Source organism: Rutilus rutilus (assembly GCF_951802725.1).
Source record: "Rutilus rutilus genome assembly, chromosome: 11".
Taxonomy (NCBI): domain Eukaryota; kingdom Metazoa; phylum Chordata; class Actinopteri; order Cypriniformes; family Leuciscidae; genus Rutilus; species Rutilus rutilus.
The window spans coordinates 27,826,457-27,844,143 of NC_140216.1; the positions used below are offsets into that span (position 1 = coordinate 27,826,457).

Consider the following 17,687-nt stretch of genomic DNA (forward strand, 5'->3'; position numbering starts at 1 on the left):
AGACACCCTGGATGAATAAGGTAAAAAAAAAATAACTAAAAGATATCACCATACTTAACCAGTTGATTGATTACATTAAGAATGGCAAGTTTTCTGAAATGTTATATTTAAATATGCAAATGAGGCATTATTTACACATTTATACATCACAAATGCATGCATTTCTAGAACAGAAATCTGAACATTGGATAAAGCTAGGTTAAAAATTGTTTAATTATTCTTTTTTTTCTGGACATAGTAGAGTCAAATCTCTCTCTTTTTATCACTCCATAAATCAGAAAATACTGTCAACAGCCAGAAAAAAAGAGAGAAAAAAATAACATTTTCACAATTTTTGGGGGGAATAAAATGTTGTATAAAATCAGGCCAATTATAATATGAACAAACCCCCTCTGTAAAAACCTTCAGGTAGGAATAAAACTTTAAAGTTTGGTGTGTTGCTAAAGTGGAGATTTCTGACTCTGAGCAAGAGAAAAAACTCATTTTGAGAAAAAGGCCTTTAAAGATATACAGTGTAATTGAAATCTACAGATGCAAATATATAAAGTGGTATAAAAGATACTTAAAAGTGTGTTTTGGATGTTTTCTTTCCACTAGTCTGAAAAAAACCCTTTATGAAAAGCTAAAAAGCCCAAAATCTCAAAATTGACAGATGCATGAAAAAAACATTGTTTTTGCCTGTGTCTCGCCTTAAATGGAAATTGCCAATTGAAATAAATTTGAATTACGAATTTCCCACTCTTTGGTTCAAACTGGTGCCTGCATTGACAGTTTTTTTTTTTCTCCTTTGAATAGACTAATCATGTTGTACACAAAATACAATAATACAGGATAACATGCAAGATGCCCCCCAATGTGGATTTACTTTTAAACTGTAACATATTTAGATATAAGCTTAGCATGTGCAGGATGATGATGTGTTAGGAAATAAATAGAAACATTTTCTAATTATTTGTTATAGGACAAAATGTAAAATATTAAAAGAGGGGTAAGATGATTAATAAGATAATTCTTATTAATATTTATGTGTCATTAATGTAAAATACTAAATCAACTATTCTTTTTCAATTTTTTATTTTGACAATTTAGTCAGAGCAGAATCCCAGTAAAAGAGATTTATCTGAAAGGTAAAATTATTCTATGACCTACTACAGGCATCAATATTTACATATTTTGGGATGTCATCTTACCCCATTTTACCCTATCTCTCAAACAAGTTCCTAAAGGCTATATCATTCTCGTAGGCTACTACATCAGCATGACTACAGCATGACTTATTAACAACAACATAGGCCAACTATGTAGTCCTTTGCTTAATATATTGTATATTCGGATGTTGGTGCAGATATCCAACTTTTGTGGGGTTCCAGGACTTGGTTAAACTGTAAATGCTGTATGCAGCCCACTGAGACCAGCTGTGTTACTGTATTAACGTGATGTGAAATAAACCGTGCTCAACTCTGACTGAACTAGGCCATAATGTGAGAATGATTAATTACCTTTATGTTAACAATGCACAAATGTGGGTATGGGTATGTAGGTTACTAACATTTAATATTTTTTTCTGAATATTGAACTTTTTTTTTTTTTTACTGTTATGGATGGCCTTTCAAAAAAATATTCGATCTTCTCATCTGAGCTGTCTCAGCGGTCTGACACCGATCGTCAATCTCAAAATATTTGAGATGACCAATCAAATCAAAGTAGGTGGGCTTTATTGACAGAAGCTGCTGAGCGCGAACATGAGCGCGAATTCCAGCGGGACTCTTCAGTTAATGGGCATAAGTGTGAGATAATATGTAAGTAGCTAAACTAAAACGTTACATATTTTACAACCGTTTTAGGATAGAAATGTTAAAAGACCGAACAAAAATGATCAGGAGTACAAAGTTTTGTCTAATTTCGCCATTTTGAATTGAAAATAGGCCTATATAATTTACGTGCTTCAGCCTAATGTAATAATTAGTAGCCTAGGCTAACTAATGTGAGGGAAGAAACATTAACGAAGCCGTTAGCCTTAAGATAACGAATGTGCAGTATTGCGAATGAATGTAATAAACTTTAGGCTACCTCGCTTTCCTGGTCTTCAGTAAATTAACTTGTCTAGGAAAATGATTGGTAAAACATAAATATCAGTTGACCCTATGTTCACTTTCTTCACAGACAGACGGAATTGAAAAGACTATCAGTCAGCTTTATGAGGGGAAGAGACAGCACGAGATAAGGAGACTGATGGAGATGAGGAAAGAGGTATTGACAAATAATATACTGCCAGTGCCAAGCCAACTGACATGGGTTTAAAGCTAGGCTATTATTATCCCTTTTTTTTTGTCCTTCAAATGTCTTAACTTTAGTTAAAATGCACATGTAGATCTCGGGGGAGCTGCTCCCAAGTTACCCCTCTAACTAGCTCACATTTGGGACTGAGGTGATTATAAAATCCTGCATACGACCCTGATTCGCGACCCACAACGGCTTCAATCTCCAATCCCACGCGCCATTTGTATAGACTGATCGCGTGCCATTTACCTGAATCGCACCTGCGGGCGTCACTCCCAGTGACACGGGCGCGCGCATCCTCCGTCCTGCTCGCGCGCTCGTCAGGGAGCGGGATCCTTCTTGCTGAAAGCTCAGTTTCACCGGTGTGCTTCAAACTGTGTCTACCTTTGTCTCTGACAACGCCGCGTCAGTTTGATGGGGAATTCGATATCAGGGCGGGAAAATGCCTGTTATGAAGGGATTGCTCGCGCCGCAGAACACATTTTTGGATACTATAGCGACGCGTTTTGACGGCACACGTGAGTTATTGCGATGGCATTTTACCTTGTTTGTGGTCAAAAACTATTTTGGGGTTCTAATGAAACGATTTTTTTTTTCTTGAGCAGGACATAAAGTATTTTGTTTGATTGTTAAAGTAGACAAATGTTTGTCAGAACAAGTACACTGGAAAGGTAGGCTACAGCATTTACTTTTAAATTAAATATACATATTAAAAGCAGTATGATTAATTATACAAATAGGTTTAGAAATGAGCATGTAGAATATATAAATATTTTCTTTTGACTGCTTGTTGTGATTTTGAAATGCTCAATATTTTGTTATTCCTTTACCTTCAATAAACATTTGATCACAAAAAAAAAAAAAAAAAATGAAATGAGCATGTAGGATTAGCTTCTTTAAGTCGAATCAAACAAAATGAGTATGTAAATAGATAATATGGAAAAATCAAGCATAACTCTTTTGGAATAAAAAAACAGTGCTTATACTAGTACTAAATAACAACTTTTGATTTGTAACTCAACTTTAAAAGCTATGTTTGTTTGTTCTTTCTGTTTACATGGTTTTAAATGTATTTTTAATGTACTAAATTTCGTATGCTATGGGAAAGGTACTTGTACTACTGTCAACATCACATGAATACTAAAGAAACACTCAAAGTAGAGGATGATTGAACTCATCTCGACATCATATTTTATATATATATATATATATATATATATATATATATATATACATATATAAAATATGATGTCGAGATGAGTTCAATCATTAATTGAACTGACAGCACTAATATATATATATATATATATATATATATATATTGTGCTGTCAGTATTGAAAATATTAACCAATTATTCACACATTTTTCTGTAATTAATCACTATTAATCGAACCTAACATTAAAGTTTTTAATATATTTTTATATTGTGATATTTTCAAATTGAATCTCCAAAATAATGTAGAAACAACATAAAGACTGTATATTTTAAATGTTTTTTTAATGGCATCTTTTTCTTAAGCACTATGAATGAAGGCCAGTATCACTGATACTGATGTCTCTATTTTATTTAGGCCTATTTATTTCTCAATTTTATCCATTAATTATAGTCATTCAACATTACAATATAATTAAAAAGCTATACATTTTTAAACATGTAATAGGCTTTATAAAATGTAAATTGTTTAACTTAAGTGAACATAAACCGATTGTAATAAATGCCACATTTAACTGTGCCTTTAATATATCAGGGCTCAACGCTGAGATTTCTTTTTCTACTGGCCCAGTCGGGTTGATTCAGATTTTTACCTGCTCTGCTAAAATGAACAAAAAAGTTATTGTTTCGGTTGTTTTTGACCCATGTAACCTTGTATACAGTGCTTTAAGGTCTAACAGGTAGGCTATATAATACAGAAATTGAATAATCCTTCACTGCATCAATTAATCGAATATAGATTAATCCTTATTAAAGCTACAAAAGTTATTCAGTCAAGAGCAGTGAATGATTTTCTCTTTGTCTTTTGTTCTTTGATTAACATTAATGACAGACAGCAGCAGGTTTATTAGGCTGCTGTCACTGACGCACATAACTCGGATCTGACTGATATTTTTTCACAACGCTTTGTTCATTTAACACTTTTTAACTAATTTAAGAGTGTGCTCACGGGGATACTCGACAAAACAGGAATTTTGAAATAATTTTGTGTGTTTTTATCTGTTCAAGCGCAAATGTGGCTTTGTCTGAAGCGGCATTATGTAAGTGCATTTCGGGTGTTTGTTCACTTCACAGAGAGCAGCTTCACAGACAGCGTGCCAGTAAAGACTTGAGTTCTGTTTTTGCGTCGTATCACCCTTAAATAGTTGAATAGCACTTGAATGAATGATAGTATGATCATATACTCTAGAGCAGCCAAAGGTTGACAGAAAAAAAAAAACCAGATGCTGCATTAATTGCGTTAAATACTTTAACTAAATAAATACGTTCATTTTGACATTTTAACTCGTTAAGCTGAAAAAATGTAATTGCAAAATTAACACGTTCATTTTGACAGCCCTTAAATGTCAAAATGAACGTATTTATTTAAAGTATTTGCAATATGTAATTTTTTTCGCCGCTAGGGGTCGCTAACCTCTTACAATAACAAAGGCGTAGGTTGATGACGCATAAGCGGAATTATGGCACTTGTCGTCATGCTGATGGATCTAATAATGTTTATGGATGAGTGAAAACATTCATGTGGTAATCAACTGTGGTATAAAGCAGGGCACGATTTCTAATGAGAGACAGATACTAGTGCCACACGCGAGTCCCGCGGATATAAAGAAATATGGACATTTCATTCTACCGAACGCAAGTGCTGAATTACTACTCACACAGTTCAGTTTATTTGACGAATTAAACTTGTGAGGTAACGCAGCGCTGTTTCACTTGGTCTAACGTTACACTATCACTAAACTGCATTTGAGTGTGTTGAAAGTTATAATGTTATTCTGTGTGTTAGTTTGTTGGCTGTATGAGACTAGCAGTAAGCTAGATCAACATTAGAATAACACACTGATCATATTCTAACATTTCATCATGTTGTTGAGCTATATAACATTGATTTGTTTTATGTAAATTTGCTCACCTGTCTAATAAAGTACATGCAAGAGCGGCGTCTCTGTCAAGTCGAAGTTAGTCGCGGACGTGGAGCTTTCTGCATTTCGAAAATGCCACGCCGATATTGATCCTCGTTTTATTTCTCCCTTTGTCCCAAAGTCTGCTTGCCATGGTCCATAATGTTTGAACGAAACAACAACAGCGTGTGCTAGACGTAACGCAGTTGTCCATGTCTGTCGCCATGGTTACTATGGCAGTACAAGCGGATATTACGTCATTGACAGGCGACAATGACCAGGGACGAGCCATTATTTCAAATTGGAATTTCTCTGAAATTAAAAATCTTTGGGAATTTTGGGATATTGTAAGTGCACAACTGCAGGACATATATCACACTGTGCAAGTGATTTTTGGATATTTTGTTACAAAATAGAGATGCACCGATTACAATTTTCTCGGCCGATTCCGATTTCCGATTTTTCATTGAGTTTGATCTGCCGATACCGATTTTAGCCGATTCCTATTTCATATTTTCTAACCACTTTACAGCAGACACAAATATTTATTTTCTATCTTTTCTTTAATAGAACATTTTACATTTTGTATAGAACATAGAAAAAATTTTGAACAGATAATCGCTATAAAATAGAACTATATAAATTACTCCTGGTGTGTGAAATTCACACACATCTAAAGTGCAGTGTTATGGAAGAACCATTTCCTTCTTTTCACATCCAATATCCAACAAAAAAAAGTGATATATTTAGCAAACTAAACTTCTGTATGAAAACAGGGAAAACAGGTAATGGTAATAAAATAATATATAAATAAGAAAAAAAAAGATATATATATATATATAGCCTTGCAGTATAAAGATATTTCTCAAAACACACACACAGGCCTATTGCAATCACTTGTACATCAATGACAAGTTTTTCTTCACAATCAGAAGCATTTCTGCTTTGTCACCATAGTCTGTTACTTCTCTCATTTGCTAGATGTCCAGCCAGGCTAAACAAGCGCTCATTGTCAACGCTTGAACATGGCGCAGAGAGGTAAGCTCGGGCAAGTGGAGCAAGTGCAGGGAAACGATTGGGAAACTGAATAAGTTTAAATGGGAAAAATGTCTAAATATTTTTGAGTCTTCATTTTCTTTTCTGACATAGCCTACTCCAGTTCTTGTTAAAACACACTAGACATGCAAATTCTGTGCATTTTGGGCACTTTTTGTGTGAAATCATATTTATTTTGTCCATCAAAAGAGTGCTTTCACTTGAAACTTTTGCAATTGATCGTGAGCAATGCCGCAAAAATAGACTCTGCGCCGAAACCCGCGCTTCACTGCTGCTCACGTAGCGCTACGCTCCTGCTTGATGCTCATGCGCTGCTCCTGCTCCTGGTATGAATGCACTCATTGATTAACATGCACGCCGGAAAAAATACGCTCTGCTCACGTGTGGGGTGTGAAACGGCCGTAATTCACAAGGTTTCCCTACATGTGCGTTCCGTGTGCACGTGTGATGCTGATGTTGCGCGATGTTAATCATGCGGCTTCCGAGTGCATTTGACCAGCATAAAATCGGCATATGTCAGGCTGACCGGCCATTCGCCGGTCAATCGGTGCATCTCTATTACAAAAATATGACATATTGTACCTTTAATGCAATTAATGCAGCATCTATTTTTTTTCCTGTTAACCTTTGTCTGTGCTCCATCCACAAGTGTGTTTTGTTGAAAGTTTTTGCATTGAAAGCACAGTACTGCTCTCAAACTGAGCATCTGCTCACTCAGCACCATGGACAGCGTATGAGGGTAACCCTGGCTAGATCAGTCAAGCACTTTCGCTGCTTTGATGCTTAGATCAGTGGTTCTCAGTCCAATCAGCCGCCCAGGACTGCACATTTTATTTGACACCCATGTCAGGTCTTCGAGGTAGCCTACTAATGAACTGATGAGTTGAATCAGGTTTGTTAGATAAGGAAGACCTCCAAAATGTGCACACCCACTGACTTAGATGGCAATGCATCACTTGGCTGTCCTAATGTTTATTTTATTTTTATATAGAGCTCAAGTAGGGTTGGTAGAGATAGCAATCGGAGGGCTGTTTAATTAAAGTTTAGACCAGATCATGCACGAAAAAGACACGCTTAACGTCGTGATGAAATCCCTTGCGTGGCCCCAGGTAATGACCAACATTGATCAAATATAATTGGTCCACCACAGAGCAGTCAGGCGGTGTTTCATCTCAAGGTGTATTGTGCGTTGTAAAAATGAGTCTGCTTGCTTGAGATCTGGCTTTCTTTTGTGCGATAACAGTTTACAGCTTTCACAGAACAAATCCTATCAGCTTTTATCATTTTGTTTTGGTGTCCTAACAGAACAAAACTTGTACCATCCTGCCTTATCACTACATTCAGGTAACTTGTTTTCCCCCATCAAGGTCTAAGGTTTGAGAAATGAGGATCGAGAATGTTTTATTTTAGCACTAGGAGAGAGAGAGCTCCCACCACAGGAATCCTTCTCAAGGGACATGGTGTCCTCTGGGCTGCTGGGTCCATATATTACCAAACTGTGATGGCGTACACCCATGTGACTGGTTTGTCCTTCAGGGGAGACTACCTGTATGGCTGTCACACCTTGGGCTGCCGCAGGTAACGTGGCTGAGAATAGCACAAAAATGGCTGGAAATAGTGCCTGCCATATTGGAAGGAAAGTGACAACAATGACACAGGGGGGGATAATAGAGAACTTTCCATTAGGCATCATCCACAGTGGCTTTCCAAAAATGATACACGTGGAGAGCATTACCTGGAGGTTGTGTGTGTGTGTGTGTGTGTGTATGTATATATATAATAAAGAGAAAACACAAATATTTTAGGAATCTGTCAAATAGTTGTTTAAAACTAAAAATGTTATTGTCATTTATTAGGCAAATGACAAACTGAAACAACTAAATAGTCTTTATTCACACAAAATAACCAAAAAAACGTTTAAATTTAATACAATTTTTTTTTAAATATGTTGGATGCTGTCCTTTGGCCTTGATAAGAGCTTGCATTCTTGCTGGCATTGTTTTTATGTACAGTACTTTTCCACAGTGTCTGTTAACTGACTTCCAAATAGTTTCTAGTTCCAAAGACTTGCTTTTGATGGAACTTTTGTGCAATCTATCTTTGAATCCACTAAATCCCAAATTTGTTCAATAGGATTCAAGTCCAGATTTTGACTTGGCCAACTGTGACTAAAGAGCTTATCCATACTGGTGGATTAACCATTATAGAAACATTATTTTAGTATTCAACAATACTGTCAGTTTAGGGCAGCTGTGGCACAAACCTTACATTGAATAAATATATATATTTGTTATATAATATATATATATATATATATATATATATATATATATATATATATATATATATGTATATGTATGTGCGTGTGTGTGTGTCAATCAACTTTTATTTTAGAATCGATTAATCACGATTGACAGCACTAATATATATATATATATATATACAGTGCTATGCATAAGTTTAGGCAACCATGCTAAAGTTGACTAAAAAGAGGAATAAAAAATCATATTTTGCAAATTTAACTTAATGCCTTATTTTAAAAAATTAGGAAAAATCCAACCTTTAAGGACACCAATTTTCTTTGTGAATGAATAATGTATCGTAAATAAATAAATGTTCTTCCTTAAAAAAACAGGGTGCATAAGTTTGGGCACCACTATGTTAAATTCCCATAGAGGCAGGCAGATTTTTATTTTTAAGTATTTTTTTTTTATTTTTTTTAGGATACTATGCATCCTGATAAAGTTCCCTTGGCCTTTGGAATTAAAATAGCCCCACATCATCACATAGCCTTCACTATACCTAGAGATTGGCATGATTTTATTTCAGTTAGCCTAATAGCTAGTTTGATTTGCATTGAGAGATGATCTTATGGAAAGTACTCCATGCCAATCTCTAGGTATGGTGAAGGCTATGTGATGATGTGGGGCTATTTTAATTCCAAAGGCCAAGGGAACTTTATCAGGATGCATAGTATCCTAAAAAAAAAAAAAAAAAAATACTTAAAAATAAAAATCTGCCTGCCTCTATGGGAATTTAACATAGTGGTGCCCAAACTTATGCACCCTGTTTTTTAAGGAAGAACATTTATTTATTTACGATACATTATTCATTCACAAAGAAAATTGGTGTCCTTAAAGGTTGGATTTTTCCTAATTTTTTAAAATAAGGCATTAAGTTAAATTTGCAAAATATGATTTTTTATTCCTCTTTTTAGTCAACTTTAGCATGGTTGCCTAAACTTATGCATAGCACTGTATATATATATACATATTCTCAATTGAAATGAGTAGAGGCTTTGACTTATATAAACAACATTAAAAGCGTGATTTTCACCACAGGGGGACTTTAACATAAAGTATAACCAAAAGTCAGGCTTGAACAACACTTTTAAATAGGCTTTTTTTTGTGAACTGTCCCTTTAAAAATTGGGTTCAGGACTTTGAAAAATGAAACATTTTGAGAAATAGCAAAAGTGATGCTTTCCTTAGCAAGCTCCACTAATTACAGCCTTTACCTCATAATTTTGTGCAACATCTGAGTTACATTAGAAAGCATGCTGACTTGTTATTGTCAAGAGAAGCTATGTAAGCTATTACTCCCCTCTGCAGCATCATGATGTGTGTGCTTGCTGCTATGCGTTAATATTCCATCAAGACGAAAGACTTCAAAATACTCTTTTCACGCAGGTACCTGTCATGACAGCATATGGTGGGTAATTACAGTAAAGCAGTCTGTGTGTGTACCAGTTTGCGTGCGTTTGCAATTGTGTGTTACCCAAGGAAAGAGTAATTTAGAGTAATTTTGTCCTTTTAAAAGAACACTTCAAGTAGATGCTTCTGTTGGTAAAATCACAAAGAGGAGGGTTAGACACCCAAGTCAGGTAATGGAGAAATTTCAGGCGGTTCACTCTTGCATGTAATGCATAATCACACTGCCAGTGAACTCAACACGTATCAGACACAAAATGAGGAAATTGGCATGTCTGCTGCATCTCTTCCAGTTGGGAACAGATCTGTAGGTTTGAAAGATGGTGAAAATGCAGCTCTAGACTGGGAGAACAATGCGGGTATGTTGTTTGAACTTGGGATAGAGATGTCAGTGTGCTGTGCTGTTCTTCTGTTGTTCCCCAAACTTCACACAGAGCTGAAACTGAACTCATCAGTCATCATTAGGGAAGAGAGACAGGGACTGGAACCCTAAGAGGGAAAACATAAATGGCAGAGCAAAAGAAATAATGCAGGGAAACAAAGAGAGAGAACATGGAGTATGGTCTTTTACCTTTGCGTTATATGACAACATTATTGGATGGAAACATGCAGGACACCATGAGGATGCACTCTGCAGTTTCAGCAGGGTTATCCACACGTGTCAGACCAGAATACAGATGGAACTCGTGCGTCTCTGAGAATGGAATTCCGGAATCGTGCCAGTCTAGACTTTCAGACCTTGCTATCTTCCTTTGTCTTATTAACATTCTGACAATACTTTTTTCGTGCTACGGCACGAAGCATGAATTGAAACTTAATTTGATGGACCCTGCTGAGACTGTGACAAAAGATTATGTAACCACAACAGATTAGCCAAATAAACAATTGAACCTATTAGATGCGATGTAGCGATTTCAAACTCTTCCTACAGAAGTGGAATTGCTGCTTCGTTTATTTCTGAAACGATTTTATCACCGTGTGCAGATGGTTTTAAATGAGTGTGTTCAGTTTCTTGTCAGCTCTTATCATGCCAGTAGAGCTCAGCCTTGAGTATTTAAAGTGGTTGTTTTTTCTGAGATTCGTGAGGCAGTTATACATAAAAACACACTTAATTGTCAATAAAGGAGAAGTCAAATATGTTTTTCCTCTATCTGTGCTCAAACCTGTTTTCAGATGTCAGTGTAAGAAATTATACAAGATACATTATACATTGGACTTTTTCAAGGAAATAGGATTCAGAACAAGAAGATAGTCAAGATCTCAAGCCTGCAAAATCAGGGCCATGCCAAAAACATACTTAATCATAAGCCTTCTACAGCTCAGCGTCTGAATACTTAATGGCTTGGTGTATACTGTGCACTATACTGTATACACTGTTGTTGTTTTTTACAAGAAGTATGTGTAATGCAATGAAATGTTTAGAAGTTGTCATCACATTTCATTCAGTGGGAAACGTCCGGTTATTACCTTGGACATTTTTTTAATATTTAGCCTTTTTTAAGTTTGTGTAGAAGCCATTAAGAGAACCATTTGTAAGCAATTTGGTTTAAAAAAAAAAAATAGCATAAACATTGTTAAAGGGATAGTTCACACTAAAATTAAAATTATGTCATTAATTACTCACCTCATGTCATTCCAAACCAGTAAGACTTTCTTTCATCTTCGGAACACAAATGAAGATCTTTTTGATGAAATCAGAGAGCTTCCTGTCCCTCCATAGACCGCTACACAACTGACACTTTGACGCATCAAAAAGTTCATAAATAGATCATAAAACTAATCCATATGAATTGAGCGATTTAGTCCAAATTTTCTGAAGAAACTCGATCGCTTTATATGATAAACAGATTGAATTTAGGCTTTTATTCACATATAAACATTGATCAGAAAACATAAACAGAAGCTCATAAAAGTCAGTGGGGTTTAATGTTTTGGACCCTACTGACTTTCATTGTAATGACAAAAACCACTGTGTCAAAGTGTCTTTGTGTTCTGAAAGAGAAAGTCATTTGGAACAACATGAGGGTGAGTAAATGATGTTGGATATTTCTTTTTTGAGGTTAACTGTCCCTTTCTGTCATTATTTTTGCAATTCTGTTGTGTGCCTCTAATGACAACTTTAAATTACAACTTTAACTTTTGATGTTAAAGATGTTTTTGATTGATTCAGATGTAAAAAAAAAAGTGCAGCTAAGATTGTGTGCACGTCACGTTTAGAACATTGCATTGTCTGATACAATATTTCATACAGTGTGATCTGGCTGTATTCTGCTTAAAATGTAAGGCTGCATTGCAATTTGCAATAGAAGGTTCCAACATCTGTTCTGCCATTCCCTCTCCCAAACATTTCTCTCTTTCTCAACCGGTTCTCTCCATCCTTCCCTTCACTAATCATACTGCCTCTTTAAATAGCTCTCAGGTGTTCCTGTTTGGGACATAGGCTCACAAGATGGGGACAGAGGGAGGAAGTGTGTGTGTGTGTGTGTGTGTGTGTTTTATACAGCAATCTGGGGCAGATGAGAAATATGGGCATTCCCCCCTCTCTCTCTCCTGCCTCACCACCTTTTTCCCCTCCATTTTTCCGCATGTTTTTCAGAGTTGAAATGCAGTTTTTCGCATAAACACACTGATACACACACCTTGTTTTTACAGCCTGGATTCAATCTGTCCAATTAAACATAAACTGACAGTAAACCACATGAGGTCTGGTATGGAAGTGAGAGAGTATTATATATATTTTTTGCTTATGCACATTGTCTGTGTCTGTGACTGCAGTGCACACATGAAAACATGTGTGTGAGGATAGGAGAAGGACACATATTGCACAACAAACATATACATTGTGCGCATATATTTGTATAAAACATGAATATGCTTAGATACACTCACACAAACACTCTGCTACAACTTGGATTGAACAAGTGGGTCTTTTCCGGCTGTTTTCGTTCTGCTGGCCCAGAGGTTATGACCTGGGAGTGAGTAGATGGACAGTAAGATAGAGAGATTTCTCTTCTGGGATGTGCTGTCTGTAGATGTGGAATTGGAATGGCTAGTAGGCCCACTTTAGCGTGTATCAATGTCAGTCATTGAAAAAATCCTTAACTACTACCATTTTCAATCCCTGTTTTTGTATGTTTTTGCTCTATTAATTCTGTCATAGTGCTTAATCTATACCACATCAGTTGGGTGTACACAAGCAAAAAAAATTAAAATAAACGTTTGAATAAAATACAATTTTACAATTATATTTTTATGCTAAATGGCCGATAATCAATTAAACAATATTATACAGATGGACTACTACTAATTTAGAATATTTAAAAAATCATTTAGATATAATGTACAGTATGTAAATATATTCCCTGTGATAGAAAAAGTAGACTGTTTGAATCGTGGACGCGCTAAATAATTATGTATTATAAATTTTTAAGGCCAGACAAGTAGTTTGTTGAGGGTTGATTTGTAAAGAAGAACTACACACATACATATATATAAAAATGCGCATACCTATGGACTGAACACGTGATGTGCATGTGCGCGACGTCAGTGTTTGCGCAGAGGTTGCGTAGATTTGCGCAAAGATGATTGATAATCGTTTGCACCTTGGAACCTATTTCCGGGAGTGCGTTCTCGAGCCACCAGGCACTGTTTTGTGCGGATGGGCGGCCGGAGCGCTGAGTGTTCTGTTAGAACGGTGTCGTGTTTGCGGCCCCTAAGTTAATAAATAATTATCTTTGCAACGGAAGTGAATCAATCAATCAAAACTAACTTAAGCTGGACAATAACTAGAGCTGCTGTAAAGCCAAAACAATCTGTTACTGTAATTTCCTATTATCACTGTAAAGCTGCTTTGAAACAATTCATATTGTTAAAAGCGCTATATAAATGAAGGAAAAAATAAATGTAATCGTAGAGGGGAAATCTCTGGGATGCTGTTTAGAGAGTTATATCCAATGGATTTAAATGATTGGTTGTGTTTTATACCAGAGAGTTTGTATGTCTTTGCTATTGTTACATGCATTTTAAATGAGGACCTATTATGCTTTTATTCTTTAGTGTGTTGCTGTTTGAGCATGAAAAAGGTCTGCCAAGTTTCAAAACATAAAGTCAACTCCAAAGGGATTTGTCACATGTCACAATATTTCTCATTTCAAAAATTCCCACCCAGGACATATGCAGAAAAGGACGAGGCCTGGTTGTGTTACTTTAGTAGTGTTGAAACTCTGAAGGAGTTGACCAATCACAACAGTCTGGTCCAGCCAACCAATCAGAGCACATTAGGTTTTTGGAAGGATACCCTAGTGAAATAATTGTACACTTAAAGCTATAGTAGGTAATCCTGTTCAGAAACACTTTTTTTTATACTGGGTGAAATGGTCCTTCCATCCTGAGAGTAGTCAATACATTATGTGTTCAGAAAAAGGAATGAAAACAATCAGACCTCTGTAGCAGCTGCAGGACAGTAAAAACTCTGACCAATCACTGCCATTCGGTGCGAATGTAAAGAACCAATCAGATGCCTTCAGAGCCAGGAGGAGTGTCTTAGCAGTGTCAATCAAGTTCGCGTACGCGCTGATCGCCCCTCTCTTGCACAGCGCGTACCGTCATTCAAAATCAAGATTGCCGGTGTGCCGAGCAGCTGTGCTAATGGCGGACAAACAACCAAAACTGCCAATTTCTCGAGTGGAACCTGCTCATACAACAAAGACAGGTAAACGGAAAAAGACAGATGACGATAAACAAGCCCGTCGGAGCCCATTGACTCAGTGTTAAAACTCTAGCCGCATAACATACAGATAAAATGTCACGCACTGTGCAAAGCAACAATTGAAACCTGCTAACCTTATATCTAGCGACCTTATCCGTCGTCATCATCGGTGACCCTGCATGTTTACTAGCCTGCGCGTTCACGGCAGGCTCCGCTGTGGGGGGAACTTTACATAACAAAATACATGTTTAACAGCTAGTAGGCCTAACGTTATATGTTATGAATCTTACACGAAATTCATCTTCATCACAGTGCAACTAATGGAAATGGAAAAACGTGTATCAATGCAACCTGTTTTTAGCTTTGCCTTATAGTTATAACTAGCTCGTTAGCGAATCAAAAAATATATATTTTAAACTTTACCAATATCGATATGATAGCTTGATAGTGAGTAGGCTACTAAAATACATCTTATTTGTTTATATTCATAATGATAAAGTTAGATTTTTTTATTACATGTGATTCTGACATGATGCTACATGAACTGCGCTCCTTCCTCTCCGCTGGTCTCAGATAAATAATGCGTCTTCCAGCTCAGCTGTCGGAGTCGCGCGTTCATGTGTTTTGGGGGCGTGGCTTTGGAAGGACCCCAGAAGGGAGAGGGTGGACTGAATGGAAATAATGAGCTGTCTTTAAAACAGTCGTTAGAGGTCTACATACACTCGATTTTTATACTTTCTTTTTCAGAATACTTACATTTTAATTATGTATTGATATATACATAAAGTTTAAACAAATTTGAAAAATATTTTTTTTAGACCATTCTTACCTACCCCAGCTTTAAGCACAATTTATTCGTATGTACTTCAGTATAACTAAATGTATTTGTGCACGCTATAAATTGGTATACTTAAAGTCTGTTAAATTGGAACAATTAATTTTGTACTAAATGCATTTTAATTGTCCAAAAGCAGTGCCGAAGTTCAATTAAAGTTGTATTAAATATAGGCTACTTGTTTGTGCTAAAGAGGAACTATTCCAAGAATACTTAAGTACACTTTAAGTATCTATTCTTATATTTTGAAATGCAGAATTCACTCAGAATAAACTTCAAATGTATTTCAGTGACATTACAATTGCAATTCAATTACACTGTAAGAGTGTTGAACATAAAATACAATAATATTATACTGATAAACTGGAGTTACTTTGTGTTCTTCCTTTAGTGTTTTACAAGTATTACTATAAGCAAACAGATTTTTCCATCAATGACAGCACAAATGATATGTATTTAAAGACTGCAAATTGCAGAGAAAAGTCTCAATATAGGCAGAGGTGTAAAAAGTACTCAAAAATGTTACTCAAGTGAAAGTACAAGTACTGAGGGAAAATTTTACTCAATTAAAAGTAAAAGTATCTGGCCAGAATCGTACTCGAGTAAAAGTAAAAAAGTACCACATTAAAATGGTACTTGAGTATTAAAGAAGTAAAAGTAACAGCAATAATGTAAACTAGAGATTCTTGTTTAAGCTTTTAATCTCTAAAATCATGAAGTGAATGAACCACATACAAGGTTTTATCCTGCTTTAGAACTGTTTGTATTTAATTGTATTTATTTATCAAACTATAAGACTACTATCTAATGCCAGTATGCAACATTTTTTAAACAATCCGCTAAACATGCTTTTACCACTAAGTGGTCTTCTAGTAGCTGTGCCAAGAGAAATCTAACTTGCAGAAAACAGAGTGTGAGTAGGAGCTGTCCATGAGCTAGGAGCAGGAGCAACTTTATGACTCTCTATGGGCTTCTCCCTTGACTTTATGCCTCCACGTCCCCCCAATTGACTGTGAGCTTCTCCTCCTGTCTATACGGTAATTTCCAGAGAGTCGCGTGGTTATGATGCAATTGTTAGCCTATTTTTACAAAAACTGCTTCTAAGGGGCCATAATGTAAGATACAAGGTAATGGAGCCTTTTATACATTTTTGTGTTTCTTTAGAAATAAATAATGGACAAATGGAGTCTTTAAACGTCTCAGATGTAAAGTTATTCGCTGTCTAAGTGATGCCAAAATGAATGGGAGTCAATGGAATGCTAACAGCAGGTGATGGCTCGTTAGCCAATGGCTGCCCCCGGGGGTGGTACGCTTTTAGGCTGCTGGATTGACCCATAGACAGTATATAAACTGGACACAGCAACCCCATTGGATTCAACGGAGACAAGTAAAGTCAATTAGAAGCACTCACTTCCTGGGGGTCGAGCGTACTGCGCAGACTCAAACTGAGCTTGACGACGTAGATGTGACGTGAGCAACCCGTCTGTCTTCTAGTAGCTGTGCCGAGAGAAATCTGAATCACTCCCTTCCGAAACTCGCAGAGACGGAGAGTGTGAGTAGGAGCTGTCCATGAGCTAGGAGCAGGAGAAACTTTTGCTAAGTATTCTGATTAATTATTTTGTCATTTTGCCTCCACGTCCTCCCGATTGCCCGCGAGCTTCTCCTCCTGTCCATACGGTAATCTCTCTACTGTGCGACAGAGAGTCGCGTGGTTATGACGCAATCGTTAGCCTATTTTTACAAAAACTGCTTCTACGGGGCCATAACATAAGATACAAGGTAATGGAGCCTTTTATACATTTTCTTGTTTCTTTAGAAATAAATAGTGGACAAATGGAGTCTTTAAACGCCTCAGATGTAAAGTTATTCGCTGTCAAAGTGACGCCAAAATGAATGGGAGTCAATGGGATGCTAACAGCAGGTGATGGTCCGCTAATCAATGGTGGCGTCCGGGGAGGCTTCAATAAAATATGAAACAGTGCC

At 36.4% G+C, this 17,687-nt stretch overlaps 1 protein-coding gene across 1 annotated transcript in view; it reads left to right on the plus strand.

Moving 5' to 3' along the window:
- Positions 1-2,707: 2,707 nt before the first annotated feature.
- Positions 2,708-17,687, plus strand: part of kcnh8 (potassium voltage-gated channel, subfamily H (eag-related), member 8) — a gene marked incomplete at its 3' end in the record, with an annotated part of 119,382 nt that continues 104,402 nt past the window's right edge. The window contains exon 1 of the mRNA XM_084424257.1: positions 2,708-2,798. Within this exon, the coding sequence (XP_084280383.1) occupies positions 2,723-2,798 (76 nt within the window). The 5' untranslated portion in view covers positions 2,708-2,722. The remainder of the gene's footprint in view (positions 2,799-17,687) is intronic.